Genomic DNA, 26,955 nt, shown 5'->3' on the forward strand with positions numbered 1-26,955 from the left:
CAGGTCCTAACCGAAGTTAAAGATTAATAAAATTTGTAAATAACCAAATAGAGTGAAGTCACATAAGACCTCTAATGCATGCAGATTACAGTTGATGTGAAGGTATCTTAAAGCAGTGATTAAAATAATAAGTGCATTGGAAGCGTATAGAATGCTATGAGGAATAGATAAAGGTCTTACTCAGTTGATTTACTAAATTTAACTGTGTATGTGACAACTAATACCCTTTACATATGAATGAGGATAAACCAAATGAAGTGGACAAGAAGGAAGGGAGTGATAATAAAGAAGAAGAAGAACACTAAATGGGAGAGGGAAGAATTTTTTTAACCTTTTTTCCCACGAGACAGGGTTTCTTTATTGCTTGGGAGCCTGTCCTGGAACTAGTTATTGTAGACCAGGCAGACTTGAACTCACAAAAATTATCCTGTCTCTATTTCCTGACTGCTGGAATTAAAGGCATGTGCCACCACAGCCTGTCTGAGAGGAAAGAATTTTAACTCCAGCATTGATGAAGAGAGAAATACATGTGTCACAGTGAAAGCATAGGGGAGAATACCTTGGACATATGTGAGAAAATGAAACCGTGTTTGCCTCCCTGATAGGAGCTTTGTCCTTACCCTCTGAACAACAATTGTAATATGCAGAATAAAAAAGACAACGTAGGATGGAATTCTTGTGTTAGAATGTCTAAATGAAACATGTTGAAAGAGAAGAGAAGAATCAAGAGACTTAAGAACATGTACATGAATTGAATCTCCTTCTGTGTTCTAGTAATGACAAGAGGTGATCCTGATATATGGATATAATTTCACAGAAATGAATGGATGAAATAGCAGGAGAATAAAGGGGGTACTCTGTATAATGTGTGCTAGTAGTTCAAGGCAAGGAAAAATAAATGGGTCAAATTCAGAGATTTCTGACACAAACTTGAATTTCTTTTACTATCCAGTGAGAGACTGGAGAGGTAGGAGGTTGAAGAATGTTTGGAAGACAACAAAGTGAATACATGAATTTCTTTTGTGGCTGTTGAGATCCTGATGTCTGTCAAACATGCAGTGGCAAGAAGATTGCTAGTGAATAGTGGCGCAGAAGTTTGTATGTTACACAGACACACATATCAGAGATTGAAGTGGTAATCTATGGTGCTTGTGAATATGTATTTTTCTTTAAACTTATATAAAATTATGAGGACAAAGATTATCAAATAACATACAGCAAATTGCGAATGAACAAACAACTGTTGAGCAGGCAGCAGGAGAGAGAAGCATTAGTACATCTGACTCTCAGTAAAAAATGCACAGATATATATTGAAAAGGTTGGAAAATGAAATTAGTGTAATAAGAAGTTAAAAAACTCATTGATAATTATAATCATTACAAACATTTGGAAATTGATGATATAGTCACTATAAATATTGTTAGATCTCTTTTTTGTACAAACATATCCAAAATATATGTTAATTTTATTTTAATTTAAAAGGATCCTAATATTTTCTCCTTAGGATACCAGATGATAAGAATAATAATGAAAAATCAAACTGTCATCTCTCACTTTATCCTCCGGGGCCTGCCCATCCACCCAGAGCATCAGCCACTGTTCTATACCCTGTTCTTGGCCATGTACCTCACCACTGTCATGGGGAACCTCATCATCATTGTCCTCATTCTACTGGACTCCCATCTTCATACACCCATGTACTTCTTTCTCAGTAATTTGTCTTTCTCTGACTTCTGCTTTTCCTCTGTCACAATGCCGAAGATGCTGGAGAATATGCAGAGCCAGGTTGCATCCATTCCCTATGTGGGTTGCCTGGCACAAATGTACTTTTTCATAGTTTTTGGAAACATGGAAAACTTTCTTCTTATGGTCATGGCCTTTGACCGCTATGTGGCCATTTGCTTCCCCCTTCATTACTCCAGCATCATGAGCCCCAAGCTCTGTGTGTGTCTGGTAGTGCTGTGCTGGGTGATTACCATGCTACACTCCATGCTGCATACCTTACTCTTGGCTAGATTGTCATTCTGTGAGGACAACATGATCCCTCACTTTTTCTGTGAAATATCTGCCCTGCTCAAGTTGGCCTGCTCTGACACTTTTATTAATGAACTAATGATATTTGTCTTGGTAGGGCCCATTATGGTCATCCCATTCTTACTCATCATTGTGTCCTATGTACAAATTGTCTACTCCATCTTGAAGGTTTCATCTGCTCAGGTTATCCACAAGGTCTTCTCTACTTGTGGCTCTCACCTGTCTGTGGTCTCACTTTTCTATGGGACAATTATTGGTCTATACCTATGTCCATCAGCCAGTCACTCTACTCTGAAGGAGACTGTCATGGCAATGATGTACACAGTGGTGACTCCAATGCTTAACCCATTCATCTACAGCCTGAGGAACAGGGATATTAAAGAGGCCATGATAAGCATCCTTTGCAAGAAGAAAATCTCTTTATAATGGCAACATTGGAGTTCTACTTAATTTCACCTAGTAAATATATTGATACTAATATTACAAATGGAGTAAAATTACTAAAATTGGACCCCACAAAAGACCATGTTCCATAATAATTTCATTTGAAAATGGGGGTTTTGCAAAGTAGTTCTGTTAGGGATAAGGACCTTGGTGACTCAGTGACATAACCCACTGTCTTGCAAGTGTGCATCTGGAAAATCATTAGATAAGAGCCACTGTTGGATCAGACTTTCATTCATTAGATTCTGTTTTTTTTTAATTAAAAAAGATTTTCACTGAGTTTTCCTTAAAGTTTAGCTGTGGATCTCTGTATCTATTTTCATCTGTTGTTAATGCAGTCTAACCAATTCATTAGGCATCATTTTTTTTTTACATTTTTCCTATATGTTTTGTTCTATCATATTCCATTAGGCCATTAGGCTTCTGGCTTCTCTTTCTCCAGGCAAATAAAGGGGTATACTCCTCTTATGGCATGGGTCTCAGACTGGACCCATGTGGTTGGTTGACCACTCCTGCTTATTCTGTGCCACTTTTTTATTATTATTAAAAAATTTCTGCCTCCTCCTTAACTCCCATTTCCTTCCTCCTCCTCCTACTCCCCTCCCCCTTCTTCTCCAGTCCAAAGAGCAGTCAGGGTTCCCTGCTCTGTGGGAAGTCCAAGGTCCTCCCCCTCCAACCGGGTGCAGGAAGGTGCACAACCAAACAGAATAGGTTCCCACAAAGCCAGTACATGCAGTACAATCAAAACCCAGTGTACCACCTGGTTCTGTGTCACCCTCTCTCAGTACGGGTCACGCACCTTCCGTACTGATCACGAGTTTGGGGCAAAGGCCTGGAGATTGAACAAAAGACACACACACAAGAGACCTGGGTCATTTGTCAAGAGATAGCCTAATGCCACTTTATTTAGCAGAATGCAAGGCTAATATACCTTGGCCCCAGTAAGGGAACTCCCTCCCAAACAGATGGGAAACTGGCACAGTAGGGAATTCCTTCCCAGGCAGGGGGTGGAGAGCAGTGACAGACAGTGGGTCAAGGGAAGAAAGAATTAGGCACCCTTTGGGAACTCTCCTGGGCAGGTGGGAAATTACCATACCAAAGGTGAAACAAAGTCCTTCAGCTAAATCACCAGGCTATAGCAGAGATAACAGAAACTGACAGGAAGCTTAGCTGGCAAACCAAAACAGTCCTCCATACATACCCCACGAAGTAAGGGAAATCCTGGGCCATACAGGTCCCCCTTTTATATAAACTATATGACTAAACTTGTCTTGGGTGGCAATGGACATCAGGCAAAACCCCTTACCCGTCGTGGGAAAGCATCCAGGTCAAAATATATTTCTTGTCTTAGGTTGGGGCAGCCCCCCAAAAACCTTACCCGTCGTTGGCTCACTTGTCACTCATCACCAAGTTCAGCCAGATTTATGCTGAAAAATACTCCGGGGCAATAGCTAAGAGGACTTGCCACGTGGCAACATTGACCTGAGCTTGCCTTTGGCTCTGGCACCATGAAATCATGAAGATGACACTCCATCACATATAAGCACTCCAAAAGGAGATAGTGCCTGCTCAATTCTTAAAAATCTGCCCAAAATGGAACCCTTTAAGTAAGGACTCAGCACTGGTGGAAGGAACCCTGTTATAGCTAACTAGAATAATAAATAATAGCCAATTAGAAAATCTTGTTCTCCAGGGTCCATGAAAAACAGCAAAAAGCCTTTTCTGTGACCTAGCAGAGGTCAAAAATCACAACCAACAGCAAAATTAACTGCAGTATTCAATTGTAAATTTAGCTCAATTTGAACGGCCACGGCATTTGCAACCTGCCCTGAAAGAGTATCCACAGCGCTAGCAGAAGAGGCTAACTGATTAAGGGGAAATCCAGCAGCGTAAGCTGCTCTGGCAGACACAGCAATGACTGTCAATAGCATGGGAGGGATGGATGTGTAAAGGAAGGGTCCGTGACGCTCTGACCACCATCGCCAGCTGCAGACACCACAGTCAGCTCATTTCAACAGGATCTTTTTGTCTGAAGTCTCCCTGCAGCAATGTGAGTTGGCAGCTGCAGGTCCGGATCAGGCTGCTCTCTGGGGGCTGGATTTTGGGTTCCTCCTGGAGCTCTTCTCATTGCATTTCTTCTGCTGGGCGATTGTCAGCTAAGCTGTCCTCTCTGTTGTCCTTCTTCTGAGTGCACCAAATTAGTCGGTCTGGAAACCATATGGCTTGATTTTCATCCTGTGAGAAAACATAGACCGCTCTCGACCCCATATTAGTACAGGATCTGGACCATGCCAGATGTCAAAGATTAGTACAGAATCTGGACCATACCAGGTGCCACCATGCATCCTGTTCCAGGAACTCACTCTGTAGTTTAGGCTGGCCTTGAACTCACAGAGATCTGTGGGTCTCTGCCTCCAAAGAGCTGGGATGGAAGTCATGCACCACCATCACCCCCCACAGGGCCGCTGTCCGCCATGGCGGCTGCTGGGGCCAAGTGCGAGCTCAGGCCCCTCCGTGCACTGCCGCTTCCCGGACGTCCGCCGGCTGGCTCCGGGCTGCTGGCTTCAAATATTTTGCGGGCTCCACTCTGCGTGGCTTCTCAGCGAGGGTGGCAGCGGGGGCTTGGCCTGGCTTTTTCCCTGGGCTAATTGCTTTATGGTTGGCATAGCTGAGCTCACATATCCCAAAATACGACTTCCCGCCTGCAAGAGGCGGTCAATAAACTCAGAATAAGGTTCTGAAGCCCCCTGTAGGGTCTCAGAAAGCTGTTCACTCGCTCCTTTGTTAGGCAAAGTTTTCCAAGCTTTAATGCCTGCGAAAGCTATCTGAGCATAAATTGCGGGATCATGTGCACTCTGCACTGCTAAGCCAGCATACTGTCCTTCACCGGCTAACATGTCAAGGTTATGCTGGGTGAAACCCACGATGATGTTATTTCATGCGGTCTTTTTGCAATTTTCTTGCATATCACCTCTCTATAGCAAATAATCTCCCTCCAAGAGACAAGCCATGCAAAGCTGCATCCAGTCACTGGGTGTAAGGTTGAGCTTTGCAAAAGATTCTAGTAACGTCACAGTGAAAGGGGCACGCGCTCCATAGGCCACAACTGCTTCTTTTAATTGCTTGATATCCTTAAAGGCCAGAGAGCTATGCTGCCTGGTCCTTTGTTCTTGCGGATCTATAATTTCTCCAACAGGATAAATTTGCCTCTCCCTACTTAGATTATTCAGTCTGTCTTGAATCTCTCGAATTTCTGCCTCTAGGTCTATAGGGGCGGAAGCAGTAATACAAGGATTAGAAGTGGCAAAAAATGTTCTTTGCGGCGGAGGTCTCATCGGGAGATCTCTGTTTGCATCCTCACTTCCCTCTTTTTCTAACTGCTTATTTAAAAGTGTGATCTCCTTTTCTAGAATTTCTTCTTCCTCTTCTATATTCCCAACACTCCTAACTTCCTGCTCCTCAAAACTCCTAATTGAACTCACAGATTCTGCTTTCTGAATCTTCTCAAGGGTTTAGTTCAAAATCTCTAACTGCCCTTTTACTTTTACATCATCACTGAGAAGAGCATCTCTGACTAGGCACCATAGCAAAAAAAAAAAAAAAATGTTAGGGGGAAATCTTCTGGCCCTCATTCTTTCAGAGCATTTTGAAGGTCAGCCTTCACCTGCTCCCAATGAGTGATAGTAAAACTCCCTGCGTGTAGAAACCAGGGACTAATCTCTAAAACCATTTTAATGATCTCTTGTGCTGTCTCAACCTTAATACCGGTGCCTTATCTCTCCAAAAGACCTAACAATTGGCCTGTTAACCGGCCTTTTAACACTGGAGTAGAAATACTTGCACCCATTTAGCCAATACACCCTCGCTACTTATTTACCTGCTGGCCAGCCTTCCAAGGGCGACCTCTCAGGTACCCTTACCTCTCAAAACTCACAGAGTGTAGCCGCTTCAGATCCCCATGGTGCCTCCAATTGTACCACGCGGTTCTGCATCACCCTCTCTCAGTACGGGTCGCGCGCCTTCCGTACTGATCACGAGTTTGGAGAAAAGGCCTGGAGATTGAACAAAAGACACACACATAAGAGACCTGGGTCATTCATCAAGAGATAGCCGAATGCCACTTTATTTAGCAGAATGCAAGGCTAATATACCTTGGCCCCAGTAAGGGAACTCCCTGCCAAACAGAGGGGAAACTGGTGCCTTAGGGAATTCCTTCCCATGCAGGGGGTGGAGAGCAGTGACAGACAGTGGGTCAAGCAAAGAGAGAATTAGGCACCCAGTGGGAAATCTCCCTGGCAGGTGGAAAATTACCATACCAAAGGTGAAATCAGCTAAATCACCAGGCTATAGCAGAGATAACAGAAACTGGCAGGAAGCTTAGCTGGCAAACCAAAACAGTCCTCCAGATGCACCCTAGGGAGTAAGGGGGGACAGGGCCCTACACCCAGTGTTATTGTCCTTGGCTTCTCATTCAGCCATCATTGTCCACCACGTTCAGAAAGTCTGGTTTGATCCCATGCTTTTTCAGTCTCAGTCCAGCTGGCCTTGCTGAGGTCCCATTAGATCAGCCCCACCGTCTCAGTGGGTGGGCGCACCCTTTGCAGTCCTGACTTCCTTGCTTGTGTTCTCCCTCCTTCTGCTCCTCATTTGGACCTTGGGAGTTCAGTCCAGTACTCCAATGTGGGTCTCTGTCTCTATCTCCATCCATCGCCAGATGAAGCTTCTATGGTGATATGTAAGATATTCATCAGTGTGGCTATAGGAGAGGGCCATTTCAGGCTACCTCTCAGCTGCCCAAGGAACTAGCTGGGGACATCTCCATGGACACCTGGGAACCCCTCTAGCGTCAAGTCTCTTGCCAACCCTAAGATGGATCCCTTAATTAAGATATCTTCTTCTCTGCTCCCATATCCACCCTTCCTTCATCCCAACCATCCCATTCCCCCAGGGTCTCCCTATCCTCCCCTCCTCACTTTTCTCTCCCAATGTCCTCTTACCCTCACCCCAATCCCACTCCCAAGATCCCAATTTTTGTCTGGCAATCTAGTCTACTTCCAATATCCACGAGGATAACTATATGTTTTTCTTTGGGTTCACCTTCTTATTTAGCTTCTCTAGGACCACGAATTATAGGTTCACTGACCTTTATTTATGGCTAGAACCCACTTATGAGTGAGTACATACCATATTCATCTTTTTGGGTCTGGGTTACCTCACTCAGAATAGTGTTTTCTATTTCCATCCATTTGCATGTAAAATTCAAGATGTCATTTTCCAGCTTCTTTATGTAGGCATTTAATGCTATGAACTTTTCTCTTAACACTGCTTTCATTGTGTCTCATAAATTTAGTTATATTGTGTGCTCATTTTGTTTGATTTTTGAATTTGTTTGACATTTTGTTTGATTTCCTTTATTTCTTCCTTAACTAATTGATAATTCAAGTGATCATTGTTTAATTCCATGTGTTTGTGGGATTTCTGGAATTAGTGTTTCTCTTGAATTCTAGTTTTAAGCCATGGTATCTGATAAGATACATGGTGTTATTCCAGTTTTTTGTATTTGTTGAAGTTTGCTTTATTGCCTAGTATGTGGCCAATTTTTGAGAAAGTTACATGAGGTGATGAGAAGAAGGCATATTCTTTTATGTTTGAATGGAATGTACTATAAATGTCTGTTAAGTCCATTTGAGTCATAACATCTGTTAGTTCCATTATTTCTCTGTTAATTTTCTGACAGACCTGTCCAGTGGTGAAAGTGAGGTTTAGAATTCTCCCATTATTAGTGTGTGGGGTCTAATGTGTGATTTAATCTTTAGAAGTGTTTCTTTTACATATGAGGGTGCCCTTGTATTTGGGGCATAGATGTTCAGTACTGAGATTTTCTCTTGATGGATTTTTCCTGTGACTAATATGAAATATTCTTCTTTGATCTTTTGATTGATTTTAGTTTGAAGTCTATTTTTGTTAGATATTAGGATAATTACACCACCTTGTTTCATCAGTTCATTTTTGGAAAACTTTTCCCGAGCCCTTTACTCTGAGGCAATGTCTGTCTTTGAGGTTGGGGTGTGTTTCTTGTCTGCAGCAGAAGAGTGGATTCTGTTTTCATATCCAAACTGTTAGCCTGTGTCTTTTTATTATGTGAGTTGAGTCCATTTATAATAAGGGATATTAGTGATCAGTGATCAGTGATTGCTATCTCCTGTTAATTTAGTTTTCGTTGTTGGTGATGTTATTTTGTGTGTTTTTCCCTTCTTTGGGATTTGCCGCTGTGAGATCATCTATTATCTATGTATTTTTTGGATGTAGCTAACTTCCCTGGGTTGGAGTTTTCCTTCTAGTACTTTGTGTTTGACTGGGTTTGTGGTCATGTTTTGGTTAAATCTGGTTCTGTCATGGAATATCTTGTTTTTTCTGTCTGTGATGATTGAAAGTTTTCCTAGGCATAGTAGTCTGGACTGGCATCTGTGGTCGCTTAATGACTGTATAACACATGGCCTTCTGATTTTTATTGTTTCCATTGAGAAGTCAAGTGTAATTCTGATAGGTCTGCCTTTATATGTTGCTTGACATTTTTCCTTTGTAGCTCTTAATATACTTTCTTTATTCTGTATGTTTAGTGTTTTGATTATTATGTGGCAAGGGAACTTTCTTTGATTCAGTCTATTTGGAGTTCTGTAAGATTCTTGTATCTCCTTATGCATATCTTTTTTATGTTGGAACAGATTTCTTCTATGATTTTGCTTGTTCCATTTTCCCTGGATATTTTGTGTTAAGGTTATGTTTTATTTAATGTTTTCTTATACCGATGAGTCTATTTCCTCTATTGTATCTTCAGCACTTGATATTCTCTCTCCCATCTCTTGTATTCTGCTGTTTATGCCTGCATTTGTGGTTCCAGATTGTTTTCTCATAATTTTTGTTTTTATAATTTCCCAGTTTGTGTTTTCTTCCTTGTTTCTACTTTGGTTTTAGAGTCTTGAATCATTTATCTCATCTGTTTAGTTGATTTTTCTTTGTTTTCTTTAAGGGATTTATTGATTTCTTCAATTTTTTTTGTCTTTTCTTCCATTTCTTTGACAGAATTTTTTAATTTCCTCTTGAAGGGCCTCAAACACTCTCCTAAATTTATTTTTAGGACATTTTCTTCTGCTTTATTTATATTTGGGTGTTCGAGTCTTGCTGTTGCAGAGCCACCAGTTATTGTTGGTGTCGTGTTGCTCTTTGTGGTGCCGAGTGTGTTCTTACCTTGTCTCCTCATCTTTATCTCTGATTGGTGTAATTGAGGCTGTGTCTCTGTTGATCAGTCTTCCAGGTGCCAGTGGATCCAAGGTTGAGATGGTTGCTCTTTGTGGTGCAGTCGAGGCCACAGTTCCAGTCACCCCAGAGGTCACTCATGTTCATGGAGGTCGCTCTGAGCTTCTGCTGGTTGCTTTGCAAACCCAGGTGTCATTCACCCCTGCCCCCATGGAGGTTGCTTGCTTGAGGCTGCTCCCACTGAGGTCACTGCCTTGAGCCTGCTCTGGCAGAGGTCACTGACTCAGGCCTGCTCCCTCTGTGGTGGCTCCCTTATACCTGTTCTTATGGAGTTGTTGCCTTGGATCTGCTCTGGCTGAGGTCACTGGCTCAGGCCTTTTACCTCAGATGTCACTAACTTGGTCCCAGTCCCAAAGACATTTTGAGCTCAGACGTGCTCCCTCAGAGGTCGCTCCCTTGAACTTGCTCCCTTGAATCATTTATCTCATCTGTTTAATTGATTTTTCTTTGTTTTCTTTAAGGGATTTATTGATTTCTTCCATTTTTTGTCTTTTCTTCCATTTCTTTGACAGAATTTTTTAATTTCCTCTTTAAGGGTCTCAAACACTCTCCTAAATCCATTTTTAGGACATTTTCTTCTGCTTTATTTATTATTTATTTATTTGTGGAGGTTGCTGCCTTGGTCTTGCTCCAGTTGAGGTCACTGGTTCAAGCCTGCCACTGTGGAATTCACTGCCTCAGACCTCTATTCCCCATGATTGTGCCTTTATGAGATAAAGGAATTCTACTCTTCAAACTCATTTTTTTTTTTTTTACTTTTGGAAGAATATATTTTATTTTCTGTAATTTTTATATTCTTTGCTTCACTATGGCATGGAATAACCTTGATCACTTAACTTAATTTTCTGTCCTCAATAGTTGATGATATACCAACCCAGTTTTATACACTCTGCTGACACTCCCTCACTCTATCTCCACATCCTAGTGAAAACTTACATGTTTCTATGACATACATGGTATGCTGCCTGATCTTTAGGAATTAATCTTACTTTCATCCTATTATTGCAATCTCTACATCCAAATATGTTTAGTCATTATAAACATGAATTGCTTCTTTTTATGTTGTGTTAGCATGCTCTAATTGTCTACTATTAGTAGTACTAATCACTACTAATTGCTTCTGATATGCACAACATATTGGCATATCTCTTTCCTTCCTGCCTGCTTATTTTAGGGAACTGTAGTACAACTCATTCTGTAGATGTTTTGTGAATTTTCTTGAAGGATTTTTATAAAATCTATCCTCTTAATTCTATATGAGATGCAGGGAAAGCATATATACTTTAATATCCTATATTTCCAATTAAAAGTTAGTTATAGCTATCCTACAGGATTAATTATGTTATTACTGACTAGTCATATTCTATGTATTTCTCCCTAAGGACATCTGAGGCCAATGCATCCCAAGAGAAATTAACTCATTTCTCTTCCAACCTTTTCTGGCTCCCTGTCTCTCATTTCTCGTAAGAAAATTAATTCATGATCCATTATATCAGTTTAACTACATTTTTCTTTTTTCTTAACTTGAAACCTAATCTAGTACAGTATATAGAATGTCATCTGCATCCTCTTCTTATCTTTTTATTTGAAACCCTCCGTTCATATTTTAGTAATAGTTGTCATCATTTTATGCACGAAATAATGAAGTCAGCATTAAATTGAAACCCATGTCTCATGTCTAAGTTCTATTTTCTTTAATTTGTTTAACCCACACTGACATTTTGAGTTGCAAATAAAATCTTCTCTTTGCTGATTCTTTCCTCACATATCCATCTTCTTCTTATGGGCAAATTGCTATCATATGGTCAACTGATGCTTGATTACTAAACTTCTATCACTGTTTATAGCCTCTTATAAACTCACATGGTACTTTCATTCTTCTCTTCAGCAACACTGTGCTTCAGTTGAAGTTTCTGCCTCAAACATTTCTGATCCGATACCAGTTGTAGCTATTATATGCTCTCCTCTGTGTGTGCATTGTCCCACTTATGTTTCCACAATATGATATGCCATATGCTAAGTTGAAGCTTCATTGTTTATCTAGACACTTTAAGACCTTGTACCATCTTGCTTCTTGTACTCATTTGAGAGCTAATGTTATCCCTGATCACTGGTTCAGTTATTTTTACCAGGCTATAACTTCATGCAGGAAAGGACTTGCCCACCCTCATACTGCAGCAAGGTCAGTCTTGCCAATTGTGACTGAGTATTCATGAAGATTTCCTGAATTTGGTGTAGCTTGAGACAAAGACTCTTTCAAATTTAAAGCATAAAAGCACATTAAATCCAAATAATTACTCTTCTTCAGTCTCCCCAGAATATAATCTCTAAACTTGACTTTTTAGCATAAAAATTTGGTACTCTGTGATTAGCTTTATAGACGCAACATGGAAAGTATTAAGGTGGGAAAGATGCAATGGTCTTTTCAAAAATAATAATGGCTCATAAATATTATACTTCAATTCATATTATTTCACTTCTAGTAATGTAGTAAAATATATATGATGGACATTTTATGAAGTAGCAATTATTTTTATCCTTCTATTTTGTTCATCTTCAGATATTCATAACTAACTTTATAGTTAATGATTATAGGAACTGTTATAGCTCCTGAGTTTAATTTTGGTTAAAATATAGTTCCAGATATTTCTGTGATGATGATTAACATTTTTATTAATTTTCAAATTGTAATTAAATTTAAACTATGGTTAAGTAATACTAACCCTTTATTATATGATGACCTTCATGCAGTAAGTTGCCAGAAAAAGCAGAAATTTTATAATATCTTGAAAAATCTCACTCAGACAACCTTGGATTTGAGACTCTAATGTCCACTCTTTCCAGATATTCCATTCTGACCCTATTATACTTATCAATTCCCAATTGTGTGGACTGTATTTTTAAAACAGTTCATTGTCTTGTTCTGTATTCTTACAGATAACTTTGTCTATGAATCCTAGTCTATGTCATAATTGTCAAAGAAGTCATGAAGAAACACAAACAGATTTGGGGGCAGAGACTGGGCATTTATCGCATTGGTACTATCTAGCCTGCCCAAGGCCCTGAGTTCTACTTCTAACTGAAAAAAAAAAATAGAAGAAAATGAATGACTCACAGAGAAGTGATAAATCCTTCCATGACTCTATCTGACTGAGTTTAGATACTGGTGTCTCCATGCTGTTGGTGGTCATTAGTGCTCTTGCATTGATAGTTTAATACTTGAATGTTATGTTTGTTTACAAAGGGAAGAGCAATAGAGTTGAAATTGTGTGCCTAGTTTCTCAGAATTATTCTTATTCTGTGAGTGAGTGGGACCATGTCTTATAGAGGCTTACTTGCAGAGATTGCAAAGCAGAGGTGGCATTAGAAGATTGTTATTGATGATCGAATAAATTTTACTTCTTCAATTTTTAAAGTCAAAATTATTGAATTAATAGCTGATGAGAATCTTCATTGATATGTGTCTAGTAGTTAAGATAGATGCAATTCACCTGGCAATCTTGGAAAACACTGACTTTGGATATGAAGCTAATATTAACTTTAAAAATGGATACTCAAGTGATGTCAATACTGTGGTTGATAGGTAAGTAAGAAGTATGTGCATTAATTGAAGTTACAGATTTCTGAGCTCTTTTTGTTAGGAGATCTGTTTAATGTTCACTAATGTTCCAAATCTAAAGTTGTTTTAAAAGAAGACTTAAGAGCTTTAGCATTGCCTCTAAAGAACTGTTATGAGGTTGAAATGGAGAAAGGATTCCCCTGTAAGCAATTGTCATAAACCTAATCATCATCAAAATGATTATCAATGTAACTGTGGAACAAGGCATTTCCACAAAATGACAAAATATTGCAAAGTATGTAAATGGCAAAGAATTTTGTCATACCCAAAAAACTGCCAGTCATACTCTTGCAAAACTGGAAATTTAAGATCCATAGTTTAGAAGACAGAAAGGCATTACCTGACAATTTGTCTAGAATTACTCAGGATGCATTAAGGTCACTGCTTCAGACCCTGGTCACCTTTATTTAATATAAGCACAGGAAATAACAGCCTCCATCCTCAATACCTTATTACTTGTCTAATTCCTTCTAGCCTTCTCTGGATCCGGGAGGAGCCAAGACCAGGAAAAATCTCATAAAAGACACAGTAATTGTCCAGTACCTATCTAGGACGAATTTTCTTAGAGCCCTGATGTGACAGCTAATGATGACCACTGAACATACTAAGGGAAAGGTGGAAATTAAGAGAACATCAATTCATATTCACCATTTGTCCTTATGGAATGGACAGGATTTATGTGTAATTCCAGTTTAGATTTTTGTAGACTAAATGTGGGATATTTGAAAACCATTGACGTAATTGTAAATGCTTTGTGTTGAAAGAAATTGGCTGCTTTGCTATAGACTATCAATATGTGTGGATGGATTTATTCACAGCATCTATTATTTCTCTCTAAATTTTATTGGCATATATAGCATGCCTCCATGTTCATTTCACATCCTAATGACATATGTCCTTTTCTTCATTTTTAAGTTAGCTAATAAACCTTTTTTTTAAAAAAAATCACTCCATAAAAGGACCATCTTTTTATTTCATTGACTTATTTTTATATTTGGTATTCAATTTCAATTGATTCCTACTGTGTGTGTGTGTATGTGAATGTGTGTGTGTGCTTGTGTATGTAGTTCCTTTTACCCTACTTTCTTTGAGTTTAAGGCATTCTTCTTTTTCTACACTTCTAACACAATTAAATTTTTCTTTTCTATTGTGTGAAAAATCCAGAATAAATTTTTTTCCAAATTCTATGCTTCATATTTTCCCAACAATTTTGATAGACATATTTTTCTCTGTATCAAGTTCAAAGTATTTTTAAGTCTTGGTAATGTAGCTATTTTATCAGGATGTAGCAAAGAACAATGATAACAAAAGAATGAAGCTATTTATCTATTTATATATTGGGGAGTAACTGGTTAAGCTATTCATAGGCAGTATAATTGTTCATGCAGAATTCCAATACCTTGGAAAAGGGTTATAGAACTACTAACCTGGCAACATCAGGGCATAAATTCTAAAATTACATATTATAATATTTTCCAGGAACTCTCAATAAATAACTTGTTATTAACTCTTCCATATATATATACATATATATATATGTATATATATACATATATATATATGTATATATATACATATATATATATATATGTATATATATATATATATACTTGTCTCTTTTGCAGGAGAATGAATTCCAATGCCTCAGAGATGTCTGAAAACAAAGGTGGCAGCATTATCTTCTACAAAAATTTGTGTATTGTAAAATTTTACTTACAAATTAGGTGCGTTAAATCCTAACAGTAACTAACAATAACAATTAGTTATAATAATAATTTAATGTAGTTAAAGTCATCTAGTGTTACTTTCTCAAAATTTGCTATAATATATGTCAAATATATTATACTCACCTTCCTACTTTTGATCATGAGAACTATTACCGTGCCTATGTTAACAGGAAGTAAGGTGACAGACTCCGGCAATGTGATCTAACTTTAGCCTGCTTTCTAAGCCTTATTTGAAGATTTACCTGAAACTCCCTGTATAAGTCTTAAAAGCACACAAGGGCATTTGGTTGTCTAGATGGCTGAAGAGCAGGCCAAGGAGAAAGCAGCACATATGTTGTGGGAATGTTAGATAACATGGCTGTTCAAATCTCTTGTAGAACGGAGACTAGAACATTTACCATTCATGTGACATAAACGTGGTTGACCAGCATATTTTTCACATAGTGTGAAATATCTGCATGTGGAGTTTTGCAGACAAAATAAGAAGAGAATGAAAATAGTGTTAAAGATTGAATATTATTTTTCTTCCAGATTCTTTCTTTCATTTTGGGTAGGTAAATTTTAAACGGCTGGTGGTTAATAATTTCAGGGAGTGAAAAAATGGCACAAATAACATCATTATGCAGGAAGATCTCAAATTTTATTTTAAAATCAGTACCTGTCATAATGGACAACACAGAAATAAAAAGAAGGCTGGGCAGTGGTGGCATATCCTTTTAATCTCAACTTGTGCAAAATAGAGACAGATGGATCCTTGTGAGTTTGAGGCCATCCTCAAGTTCCATGCAGTCAAGTCTACAAAGAGAATTCCTGCCTAATTGTTTTTAAAAATTTGGAAAAAAAGAAAAAGAAAGGTGAAAGAGAGTAGGAGGATACATTAGAAAAAGTTTGTTTTTGAAATATTTGGAAGCTTTGGGGCATCATAGAATCATCAAACATCATTTATTCATATTTAAATATTATATTGAGGTCAATACAGAAATTTGGATAAAATAATAAAATTTGGGGAAAATTTGGAATCAATCTACTTCAAGATTCAAATTTACCTTTCTCAGACATATACTCAAAGGTCTCTTTATCCTATCACAAAGACAATTACTCAACTATGTTCATTGTGGGTTTATTCATTATAGCCATAAAATGAAAGCAATTGAAGAATAGATAAAGAAAAAAGTACAATTTGCACAATGGAGTATTACACAGCTGTTAAAAATGACTTCATCAAATTTGCATGGAAATGGTTACAACATGAAAAGCTCATCTTGAATGAAGTAACCTATATCCAAAAAGCAAATATGGTATGTATTCACTTATAAGTAGATATTAACTGTTAAGTAATGATAATCAAGCCACAATCCACAGACCCTGGAAGATTATGGGAAAATGAGCAATATAGGAGCAAAGCTAGAATCTCTCTGGGAAGGGAAAATGCAATAGATTATGGGGGTAGACTGGGGACATGTAGGTAATGAGGGATCAGGTGTGGGAGGAGGGATAATGGAAGATAGTTCAGGAATAAACAGTTGGCCTTAGCGTGCAGTAAGAGGGCAATGCAGAACCCTAGTGCAGTGGAAGCTTCCTGGAATCTATGAGGGTGCCCATGGTGAAGACTCACAGTAAGACTTGCAGTAATGCAGAATACAGAGTCAGAACTGGCCACTTTTTCTAGTCAGACAATGTTTCCAGTGGTGGGATTTCATTACATTTGGTTTAGTTGTTAACCTAAGAATCCCCATAGAGATCCCCAAACAACTCATGCTGAGGCTAGAACAGATTTAGCCATCTGATAACTTATGGTAGGGCCCCAATTGCAGGAGACAGAATCCACATAGTTAACTGAACATGGAGAGGTTGAGCTAGTTTGGGCTTGGAGCCTTCACTCCTACATCTCAGTATCTTTGGGAAAGAATGGAACTCTGCAGGGTTTGAAAAGGGAAGCCTAGATACAAACCCAAGCACGAAACCTTCACCTACAATCTGTATCGCCTATAAGGTGTGTAGGCAATGGTGGTCCAGATCTTGTGGGAATTTAAGGCAACCAAAGTTTGGTTTAACTTGAGGCACACTCCACAACAGAATGACTATGTGCTGCCCAGTCTAATTCCATGTCTAGTTCTAATTAGAGAGGTTTCATTGGGAAGCAGATTGGAACAGTTGCAGAGATAGAAAGCCAGACATTCTGTATAGAGAGAGTCTAAATTGGAGGTCTCCACCCATTTTCTCTCCTTATATATCAGGGAACCCTGTGCAATAAGTTTGGAGGAAAGATCTGGGGAATCAAAGGGTGTGGAGGACACCAGAAGACGACCCGTTGAATAAACTAAGCAGAACTCAAAGAGATTGAAATTACAAGCACAAGGCCTGCATGGATTGATACCAAGTCCTCTTCACATATATTAGGGCAGATGGTTTGGTGTTTTTTGGGGACTCAAAAGAGAGAGTGATCTCTAACTATTTTGCCTGCTCATGGACTTCTTCCTTTTTCTTGGTTTGCTTTTTCTAGCCTCAATATGAGGGCTTTCACTTTCTTGTACTGTGTCTTCTTTTGTCACATCTGTTTGCATTCTCTTAGAGATCCGCATGTTTCTGAAGAAGAAATGAAGAAGGAGTGCATCTGGGGAGGAACTGGTGAGTTAAGGGTAGTGGAAGGAAGGAAACTGTGATTTGGATGTGTCTTATGAGAAAAATCTATTTATTTCTTTTTAATTTCTTATTAAATTATTCTTTCTTATATTAAATATTGGCAATAGGTTTTCCTCCCTCCTCTCTACCCAGACCCTTCCCTCACTCTGTTCTCCATCTCTCTCTCCTATGTTCCCTTCAGAAAAACATAGGCCACCCACAGAAATCAATCAAACATGACATAACATGTTTCAATAAGACTAGACATTACCCCTCAAATTAAGGCTGTATGATGCAACCCAGTAGGAGGATAAGGGTTTCAAAATAATCAAAAAGCATCAGAAACAACAGCCCCCCACTCCCTCTGCTAGGAGTCCCATAAAATATCAAATTGTACCACTGTAACATATATGCAGACAGCCTAGGTTAGACACAGGAGATTCCCTGGTTGTCATTTAGTTGCAATGAGACAGTATTGCCTAGTTGATTCTTGTTGTGCTGATCCTATTTGTTTTCTTGTTGTGTCTTTGAATCTTTCGGCTCCCACAATTACTCCTCCCTTTCTTCCACAGGATTCACCCTCAGCCAAAAAATGGATAAAGAAAAGTGGGACACTTATACAATAGAGTACTACTTAGAAATAAAATATAACATTATGAAACATGTAAATAGATATTGCATAGATTCTAATTAGTCTTAATAATAAGACCACGGAGTCGGATATCAGGGTAAATGCTGAAAGATCAGAGAAGTAAAGGAGCCAGTCACTAGAGAGAGCTTTTACCTTTACCTAATCCTCAGACCAAAGTAGACAAGATGTCTCCATAAATTCTCAGACTGAATGTAATGCCCTCTTGTCTCCTCCTGCCTTATATTCCTTTTTCTGCCCAGCCATATCAGTTCCTGTCTCCACCTCCTTGGTGCTGGAATCAAAGTTGTGTGACTTCCAAGTATTGGGATTAAAGGTATGGTCCACCTGACTCTGTTTCTTTTTGAGACTAAATCAATCAAGTGAAGCCCAGAGTTGCCTTGAACTCACAGAGATCCATTTGCGTCTGCATCCTGAGTGCTTGGCATTAAAGGTGCATGCCTCCAATGCCTGACCTCTATGCCTAGCCAGTAGTTTAGCTCTGTAATCTGGTCTTTTGGCAAGTTTTATTTGTTAGGTCACAAACAAAATATCACCACAGGCATAAAAAAATCAACTTATACAAGGTAACCCAGACTCAGAAAGAAAAATAAGGTACATACTCACTTGTAAGTAGATATTAACAGTGTCTATTACTATTCTATTACTGTGAAGAAACACCATGACCACAGCAACTTTTATAATGGAAAACATTTAATTTGGGTAGCTTACACTTTCAGAGTTTTAGTCCATTAAGCTCATGGTGGGACATGGATGCTTACAGGCAGATATAATGCTGAAGAAGGAGGTGAGATATCTACATCTTGATGAGAAGGTGTAAGGATGAGAACTGTAACTTTGGGCACAGCCTGAAAATAGGAAACCCAACATGGCCATACCTACTCCAACAAGTACATACATTCTAATAGTGTCACTCCCTCTAGGGTCCATTTTCTTTCAAACAAGCAAAACTGTCAATTAATGAACAATCATGCTACAATCCACAGATCCAGAGATTCCAAGTTACAAGGATGACTCAAGGTGAGATGCACGAATCTCCATAGGAAGGGAAAATATAATAGATATTGAGAATAAACTAGATGCAGGCAGAGATGGGTAGAAACATGGTGCAATGAAACCTCCCTGGAATCAATTTGGGTAATACTACCTAAGATTCCAGGCAAGAATTGTAGTGGAGGGAACAGACACTAACGCAACTGCATTTTTTGATTTATAAGTTTTACTGCCTGCCAGCAAGATGTGCTGCAGTAAAAGTAGCACAGAATAAACAGGAGTGACCAATCAACAGGTCCAGTGTGAGACTCATGATATAAGAGGGAGCATACAACTGACATTGCCTGGAGGAAGAGAAAGCAGAAGCCCAGTGTCCTGAATAATTATGATAGAATCAAACAGGTCAGAAAAAGTTAATAAAATGATACCGAATGCATTGGTTAGGCTTCATCAAACAATTGATGAAAATAAATGCAACGACCCACAGCTAAACATAGGGAGAATTCAGTGAAAAATCTGTTTTCATTTAAAAAGGCATCTGAGTAATGAAAATCTGGTGCAACAGTGGCTCTTATCTAATGCTTTTCTATAATTACACTTGCGAGGCTGTGGATGAAATCACTGATTCACCAAGGTCTACTTACCTAACTTTGCAAAACTATTTTTTGCAAATGAAATTGTTATGGAGTATGATCTTTATGTGTGTTATAATTATTGTAATTGTACTACAATTTGCAATATTACTATGAATACACTTACTAGATGAAATTAAGTAAAATTCCCAGTGTTACCATTATAAAGAGTTTTTCTTCTTGCAAAGGACTCTTAGCAGGGCCTCTTTCATGTCTCTGTTCCTCAGGCTGTAGATGAAGGGGTTCAGCATGGGAGTCACCACTGTGTACATCATGGCTATGACAGTCTCTTTCACAGTAGAGTTGTTAGTTGATGGACAGAAGTAGACACCAATAATTGTCCCATAGAACAGTGAGACCACAGACAGGTGGGAGCCACAGGTGGAGAAGACCTTGTGGATAACTCGAGCAGATGAAAACTTTAGGATGGAGCAGACAATTTTTACATAGGACACAATGATGAGTAAAAATGGGATGACAATAACGGGACCTCCCAAGATAAATATCATTAGTTCATTAATAAATATGTCAGAGCAGGACAACTTGATCAGGGCAGATAAGTCACAGAAAAACTGGGGGATTATGTTGTCCTCACAGAAAGACAATCTAGCCAAGAGTAGGGTGTGTAACATAGAATACAATATGTTAAACACCCAGGACATTACTACCATACACACACAGAGCTTTAGTCTCATGATGCTGGTGTAATGAAGCGGAAAGCAGATGGCCACATAGCGGTCATAGGCCATGATCATAAGGAGGAAGTTTTCCATGTTTCCAAAAACTATGTAAAAGTACATTTGTGTCAGACAACCCACATAGGAGATGGATGGAACTTCGATCTGCATGTTCTTCAATAACTTTGGCGTTGTAACAGAGGCAAAACAGAAGTCAGAGAAGGATAAATTACTGAGAAAGAAGTACATGGGTGTGTGAAGATGGGAGTTCAGTAGAATGAGGATGATGATGATGAGATTCCCCATGACAGTGGTGAGGTACATGGACAGGAGCAGTGCATAGAACAGCGGCTGATGCTCTGGAAGGATGGGCAGACCCCGGAGGATGAAGGAAGAGATGACAGTTTTGTTTGTCATTATCATACTTATCCAATATCCTAAGGAGAAAATATTAGGATCCTTTCAAATTAAAAAAAATAAACATATATTTTGGATATATTTGTACAAAAAGAAATCTGATGATTACAGTCACTATATTCTCAAACTCCAAATTGTAATTATTGCAATCAACAACGATTTTTTCCCAACTTCTTCCTGATCTGATTCTATCTCCCATCTTTTCAAGAGAGATCTATGCATTTTCTACTGAATGTCAGATGTACTAATTCTTATCTCTCATGCAGCTTGCTCAACTGTTGTTTATCCATTTATAATTTGCTCTGTCTTTTTTTGTATGTTGGTGTTATTGATAAATTTGAGAAACTATGTCCTTATAAATTATATATAAGTTTCTAGAAAAACACACATACTCTAGTGCCTTAGATTACCATTTCAAACTCAGATGTGTATGTCTCTGTAACACACAGATGTCTGCTTTGCTATACACTAACAATCTTCTTGCCACTGCCTGTATAACAGATAAGGGGCCCAAAAGCCACAAGAGAAATTCATGTCTTCACTCTGTTGTCTTCCAAAGCATTCCTCAATCTTCTACCTCTCCAGTCTCTCATTGGAAAGCAAAAGAAATTCATGTTTGTGTCAGAAATCTCTGAATTTTACCTAGTTTTCCCTTACCTTGAACTACTGTCACATATTATACAGAGTCTCCTCTCCTGCCTTCTCCTATTTATTCCATTCCTTTCTGTGTGATTATATCAATATATTAGAATCACCTCTTTTCTTTACTAGAACACAGAAGCAGGTTCAGTTCATGTCCATGTTCTTAATTTTCTTGACCCTGTTTTTCTCTTTCATTATGCATCATTTACACATTCTAAAAGAGGCGTTCCGTCCTTTGTTGTCAGATTTATTCTGCACATTACCACTGTTGTTCTGAGGATAAGGACAAAGCTCCTATCTGGGAAACAAATACTGTTTCATTTTCTCACCTATTCCTGTGGTATATCCCACTATGGTCACAGCGACACTTGTATTTCTTTCTTCATCAATGCTGGGCCTAAAAGTTTTCCCTTTCAGTCGGACTGTTGTGGTACATGCCTTTAGTCCCAGAATTTGGGAGGCAGAAGCAGGTGGTTCTCTGTGAGTTTAGGGCCTGTCTCATCTACAAGAGCTAGTTCTGGACAGGCTCCAAAGCTATGGAGAAACCCTATCTCGGGACAAAAAAAAAGAAAGAAAAAAAAGTCTTCTACTTCACTATCACTCCCTTCCCACTTCTCCCCCTTTATTTGATTCATACTCCTGCATATGTAAAGGGTATTATTCATCATATACACAGCAAAATTTACTAGTGCCCTACGCAGAGTAAGACATTTATCTATGTCTCATAGAAATCTATATGTATCCAATGCACTTATTTTTTAATCACTGCTGTAATCTAGCCTCACATGAATTGCAATCTACATGCATTTTAGGTCTTAAACGACTCCATTCTGTTTGGTTATTTACAAATTTTCTTAATCTCTAACTAGCGTTAGTACCTGCCATGATATGTAACTTTGTCCAGTGAAATTTTCTTGCCTGGTGTTTAAATTGATATTATTTCTTCAACTTCAATGGTAGAAAATTCCCCATTTCAATTACAAAACTTGATGAGTTAGCATTCAATTTTACACTCTATGATGAGCACCAGAGATCTAATGTGCAGTGGTAGAGCTCATCATTCGCATCATTGTTCCAAAATACTAATAGCTCCAAGTCATATACATATGCTTTAATCCACAAAATGTGATTTGCTGAAAAAGTAGGATGAAAAATTGTATAAATTATAAAATAGAAGGAACAAAGTTACTTTGAAATTTTAACTTATTTCTCAATTGACTATACTCTCTGTGATGGTTGATTTATACATCAAATGGGTTAAGTCCAATACCAATTTTGGACATATTATAGTTGGTAATAATATATTCTATAAATGCCATTAAGATCATCAGATTTTGCATAAAACAACTTCATAACATGAGCTACATTCAGTAAGATGAAAGAATTTGGGGAAGAGCACAATATATTACAGAAAATATTTACATTTTTGCTTTAGATAGAAGTCTGTCACCTCTACTCTCCAAGGCCCTAATATTCTAGATAGTTTTCAAATGTTCAGCTTTTCAGTTGCTAATCTATACAGTCTGTATCCTAAGTCATATGCATGTGCACACATACACACACACACACACAAGACTGGCCTCAAACATGCAACACCACTGACTCTTTCCTAAACACTAGGATTACAGGCATGTACTAACATTCCCAGTTTCTGCTCCCCCTGGAAGTAGATAGTATCTTTATGTTATGGAGGTATATGTACATAGGTCATTATCCGGAGAAATCACCATCAACTGCTGCCAATGATGGGCTAAGTGAGTGCATGCCTTATTTAGATGTTAAGTTCACCATTATCAAATTAAACAGCACCTAGAAATACTAAGGGGTATATTTCTAACAGTTGGTATACCTGCATATCATCTTTGACTATGTAGAAAAACTGGTTTTGATTAAAGGGATATCATTTTACATGAGCACCTAGATGATATTATGTCTTCCTTGATGGGCTGCTCTTAGGATCAATCACATATGTAACCACTAAAGCACAAATTTGTGAACTTGTACAGATAAAATGGATCACCATCTTTGGTAGAACACTCTCCAGACACTGCTAAAACCCCACAGTGGAAGGTATAGTAAAGCACTGAGCACTAGTGTGCTGAACTCCATCTCACAGTACTGCTCTTGGTTTGAAACGGTGTGGTATTGAGAAAATTACATAATGAGTAATTGTAATGAAGTCATCAATATGAAAGCTGTTATATGATGACCATGAAATATTCACAATGTGATAAATTCTTGGGAGAGAGTGCAAAGAAGAATGCTACTGTACCTGGAAAACTGTCCTGCATGGCGCTTGAAATTCATGTAGATTGACAGCAAGACACTAACTTATTTTTCTGAATGGACCCAGCTCTGCTAAGGCTGAGTCAAAGTTTCAGGTTCAGGATCCTGCTCACCTTTATTTTATTTACACACACAGGGACTAGTAGCCTCTGTACTCATTACCTATCTGCCCATTCCTACTAACATCCTCCTGTGGCCAGTCATGGGCCTTAGGCACCCTGCATCCCTCAGGAGTCCAGATACTGTATAACTCATTAAAGGTATTTCATTATCCAGTTCCTTCCTAGGACCAATTTACCTCAGGGATCTCTAGTAGATAGCAATTATAGTCACTGATCACTGTTTCCTACACTAATGAGAAGGTAGAATTTAAAGATTACAAACAAATGAAAGAAATAAACATAATCATGATGCAGGTTTCCTGTTTGTATGCTGCGCATATGTCCTATTACTATTTGTTAATAAAGAAGCTGCTTTGACCTATAACAGGACACAATATGCATAGGATAGAAAACTAAATTAAATAAAGGGAGAAAGAAGGCAGAGTCAGGCAGATGCCATATAGCTGCTGAAGGAGAAAGATACTAGAACCTTACCAGGAAGCCAAAGCCTCATGCTATACATAGGTTAATAGTAATGTGCTAATTTTTAATGTAAGAGCTAGCTAGAAATATGCCTGAGCCATTGGTGAAACAGTGTTGTAATTAATATAGTTTTGTGTGATTATTTGGGTCTGGGCAGCCAAGAAACAAAAATACAGTCTCCATTTACATATGCAGTTCCATGAAAACTAAAAAAAGTGAAAAGATCCATACTCATTGATTGTTCAAGTAATGGACATGCTTCTGCTTGACTGGAGCCCACTTTTTTAGAGAGAGAATTGAAGCAGTTGACTAGAAAACCAGCCCATGTTATTTTCATTGGTAATGACATAAAGTGTCTTACACAACAAAAATTTCCACAAGAAGCTGCAGATAGTTTTAAAAGTTTTGCCAGTGATCTTTGCCTTTAGTGGAAGCTCAAACTCTCCAAACCATCCTACCGTAGTTTTTAAGTACAAGTGGAATGAAATCGCAGAAAAATCACACACACTGGGGCAGCTTCCAAATATAGCATCTCAGTCCAACATGATTATCTACCTGTTAAAGAGTTTCGGGCATAGACACAATCTTCTAGGAAAATTTCAACTTCATCTGTCTACTTCCTATGTGTGCCAAGGAAAAAGGAAGTAATGGGGTGTTGTTTGTTTTCTTTACTCCTTTGGTTTCCTGCCACCCAGCTACCAAATAAATCACACATGGAGGCTTATTCTTAATTATAAGTTCTATTTTATGCAATCTTATCTTAATCTAAATTATTCTATCTATTTTTTTTGGCTCTGGGTTTTTTCCTTTTCTTTTCTTGCATACCATTTCTTTCCTTTTTTACTGTGTCTGGCTGTGTAGCTTGGGGGCTGGCCTCTGAATTTCTCTTCCTTCCTCTCTTGTTCCTTGATCTCTCTTTGTGCTCCTCCCAAATTTCTCCTTCTATTTACTCTCCCTGCCTGCCAGTCCTACCAATTCTTTCAGTTGCTTCACTGTTGGATCTTTAAATTTTTATTAGGCCGTCAGGTGTTTTAGACAGGCGCAGTTACACAGCTTCACAGAGTTCAACAAATGCAACATAAACAAAGGCAACACAACTTAAAATGATATTCTACAACAATATGGCAAGTAGATGGAATATTTAATGCTTCCATAAGCCAAAAGAAAAGCAGTCCGTGTTCCTATGCCTGTTCACACATTTGGTATTCTTACCTATATAAACCATGATAATACCTTCTACCACCATTACCTCAACTCCTCTCTATATATGTGAGATGACATCCTAATGCCCTTTTCTATGAGTTCATCATTGATCGTGATACCATTGATGGCATTTCTAATTCTTTCCTTCATTGTAGTCCTGAGCTTGGTAGTCATCTGATGAAGTTCTGTGCATGATTATGAAACACACATTTTTATCTCCAGGAAATCTTGATCCTTATTGATATAATGTTATTGAGCTCCTAGAGATGAGTAACTTTTGTTTGTGAATGTGAAAATACTAAGTGAGATCTAATGATGTATCCAGTATTTTAGAGAGAGTACTGCCTGCTCTGGTCAAGAAAAACAGCCACATTTTGCTTGCTAATGTAATGGTTTCAGTTACTCCAGAAGAATGATGCATATATTCTCTATATTTTGATTAATATAAGACGCAAAAGTGACTCTATGGTAGGTTTAAGTTCCCCTCAAACATTTCCAAGGATTGTGATGTTACTTATATAAGAATAATTAAATAAGTGTTTTGGGTAAGAGGCGAAATTCATGCAGTGGCAGGGTAGAAACATAGTATAATAGAAACACTCTAGAATCAATTAGGATGATAGCTAAGACTCCTAGTAATAGTGGATATGGAGACCGAACCTGACATGTCTTATAACCAAACAGGATTTCTAGTGGAGTGATTGGAATACTAAACTAACTGCAAGATTTTGGTATGTACTTTGTCCTGACAGCAAGACGTGCCATGGTAAAAGCTGCACAGAAAATATGGGAGTGACCAGACAATAACTGGTCCAGCCTGAGACCCATGTGTGAGTGAGAGTACACCCCTGACATTTCCTGGGGGAAGAGCAACCAGAAGCTAGGTGGGCTAGAGACTCGTGATAGAACCAAACATGTCAGAAAGACGTATATGCAGTGATCTCTATGTATCAGTTACGATCCATAAAACAACTGGAGAAAATAGAGGCAGATACCCACAGCCAAACATTAGGCAGAATTCAGTGACAAATTTATTTTCAATGAAAAAAAGAAATCTAAAGAATGACATCCTGATACAACAGTGGCTCTTATCTAATGCTTTTCTAGA

General features: G+C 38.4%; 2 protein-coding genes across 2 annotated transcripts; one reads left to right on the forward strand and one right to left on the reverse strand.

The window, feature by feature from the left end:
- Window positions 1-1,513: 1,513 nt before the first annotated feature.
- LOC146892992 (olfactory receptor 1-like) lies at window positions 1,514-2,461 on the forward strand. Its single transcript, XM_087909560.1, has one exon. The coding sequence runs from the start codon at window positions 1,514-1,516 to the stop codon at window positions 2,459-2,461; it is 948 nt and encodes a 315-aa protein (XP_087765686.1).
- A 17,738-nt stretch (window positions 2,462-20,199) lies between these two features.
- LOC146892991 (olfactory receptor 1468-like) lies at window positions 20,200-21,138 on the reverse strand. Its single transcript, XM_085694330.2, has one exon. It carries the CDS (start codon window positions 21,136-21,138, stop codon window positions 20,200-20,202), a length of 939 nt encoding a protein of 312 aa, XP_085550456.2.
- Window positions 21,139-26,955: the final 5,817 nt, after the last annotated feature.

The sequence above is a fragment of the Myodes glareolus genome, chromosome 9, assembly GCF_982192425.1.
Source record: "Myodes glareolus chromosome 9, mMyoGla1.1, whole genome shotgun sequence".
NCBI classification, from domain to species: Eukaryota; Metazoa; Chordata; class Mammalia; order Rodentia; family Cricetidae; genus Myodes; species Myodes glareolus.

Excerpts from the sequence above, each read along its gene's own strand:
- LOC146892992 (XM_087909560.1), top strand. The coding sequence starts at position 1,514 with ATGATAAGAATAATAATGAAAAATCAAACTGTCATCTCTCACTTTATC.
- LOC146892991 (XM_085694330.2), bottom strand. The coding sequence starts at position 21,138 with ATGATAATGACAAACAAAACTGTCATCTCTTCCTTCATCCTCCGGGGT.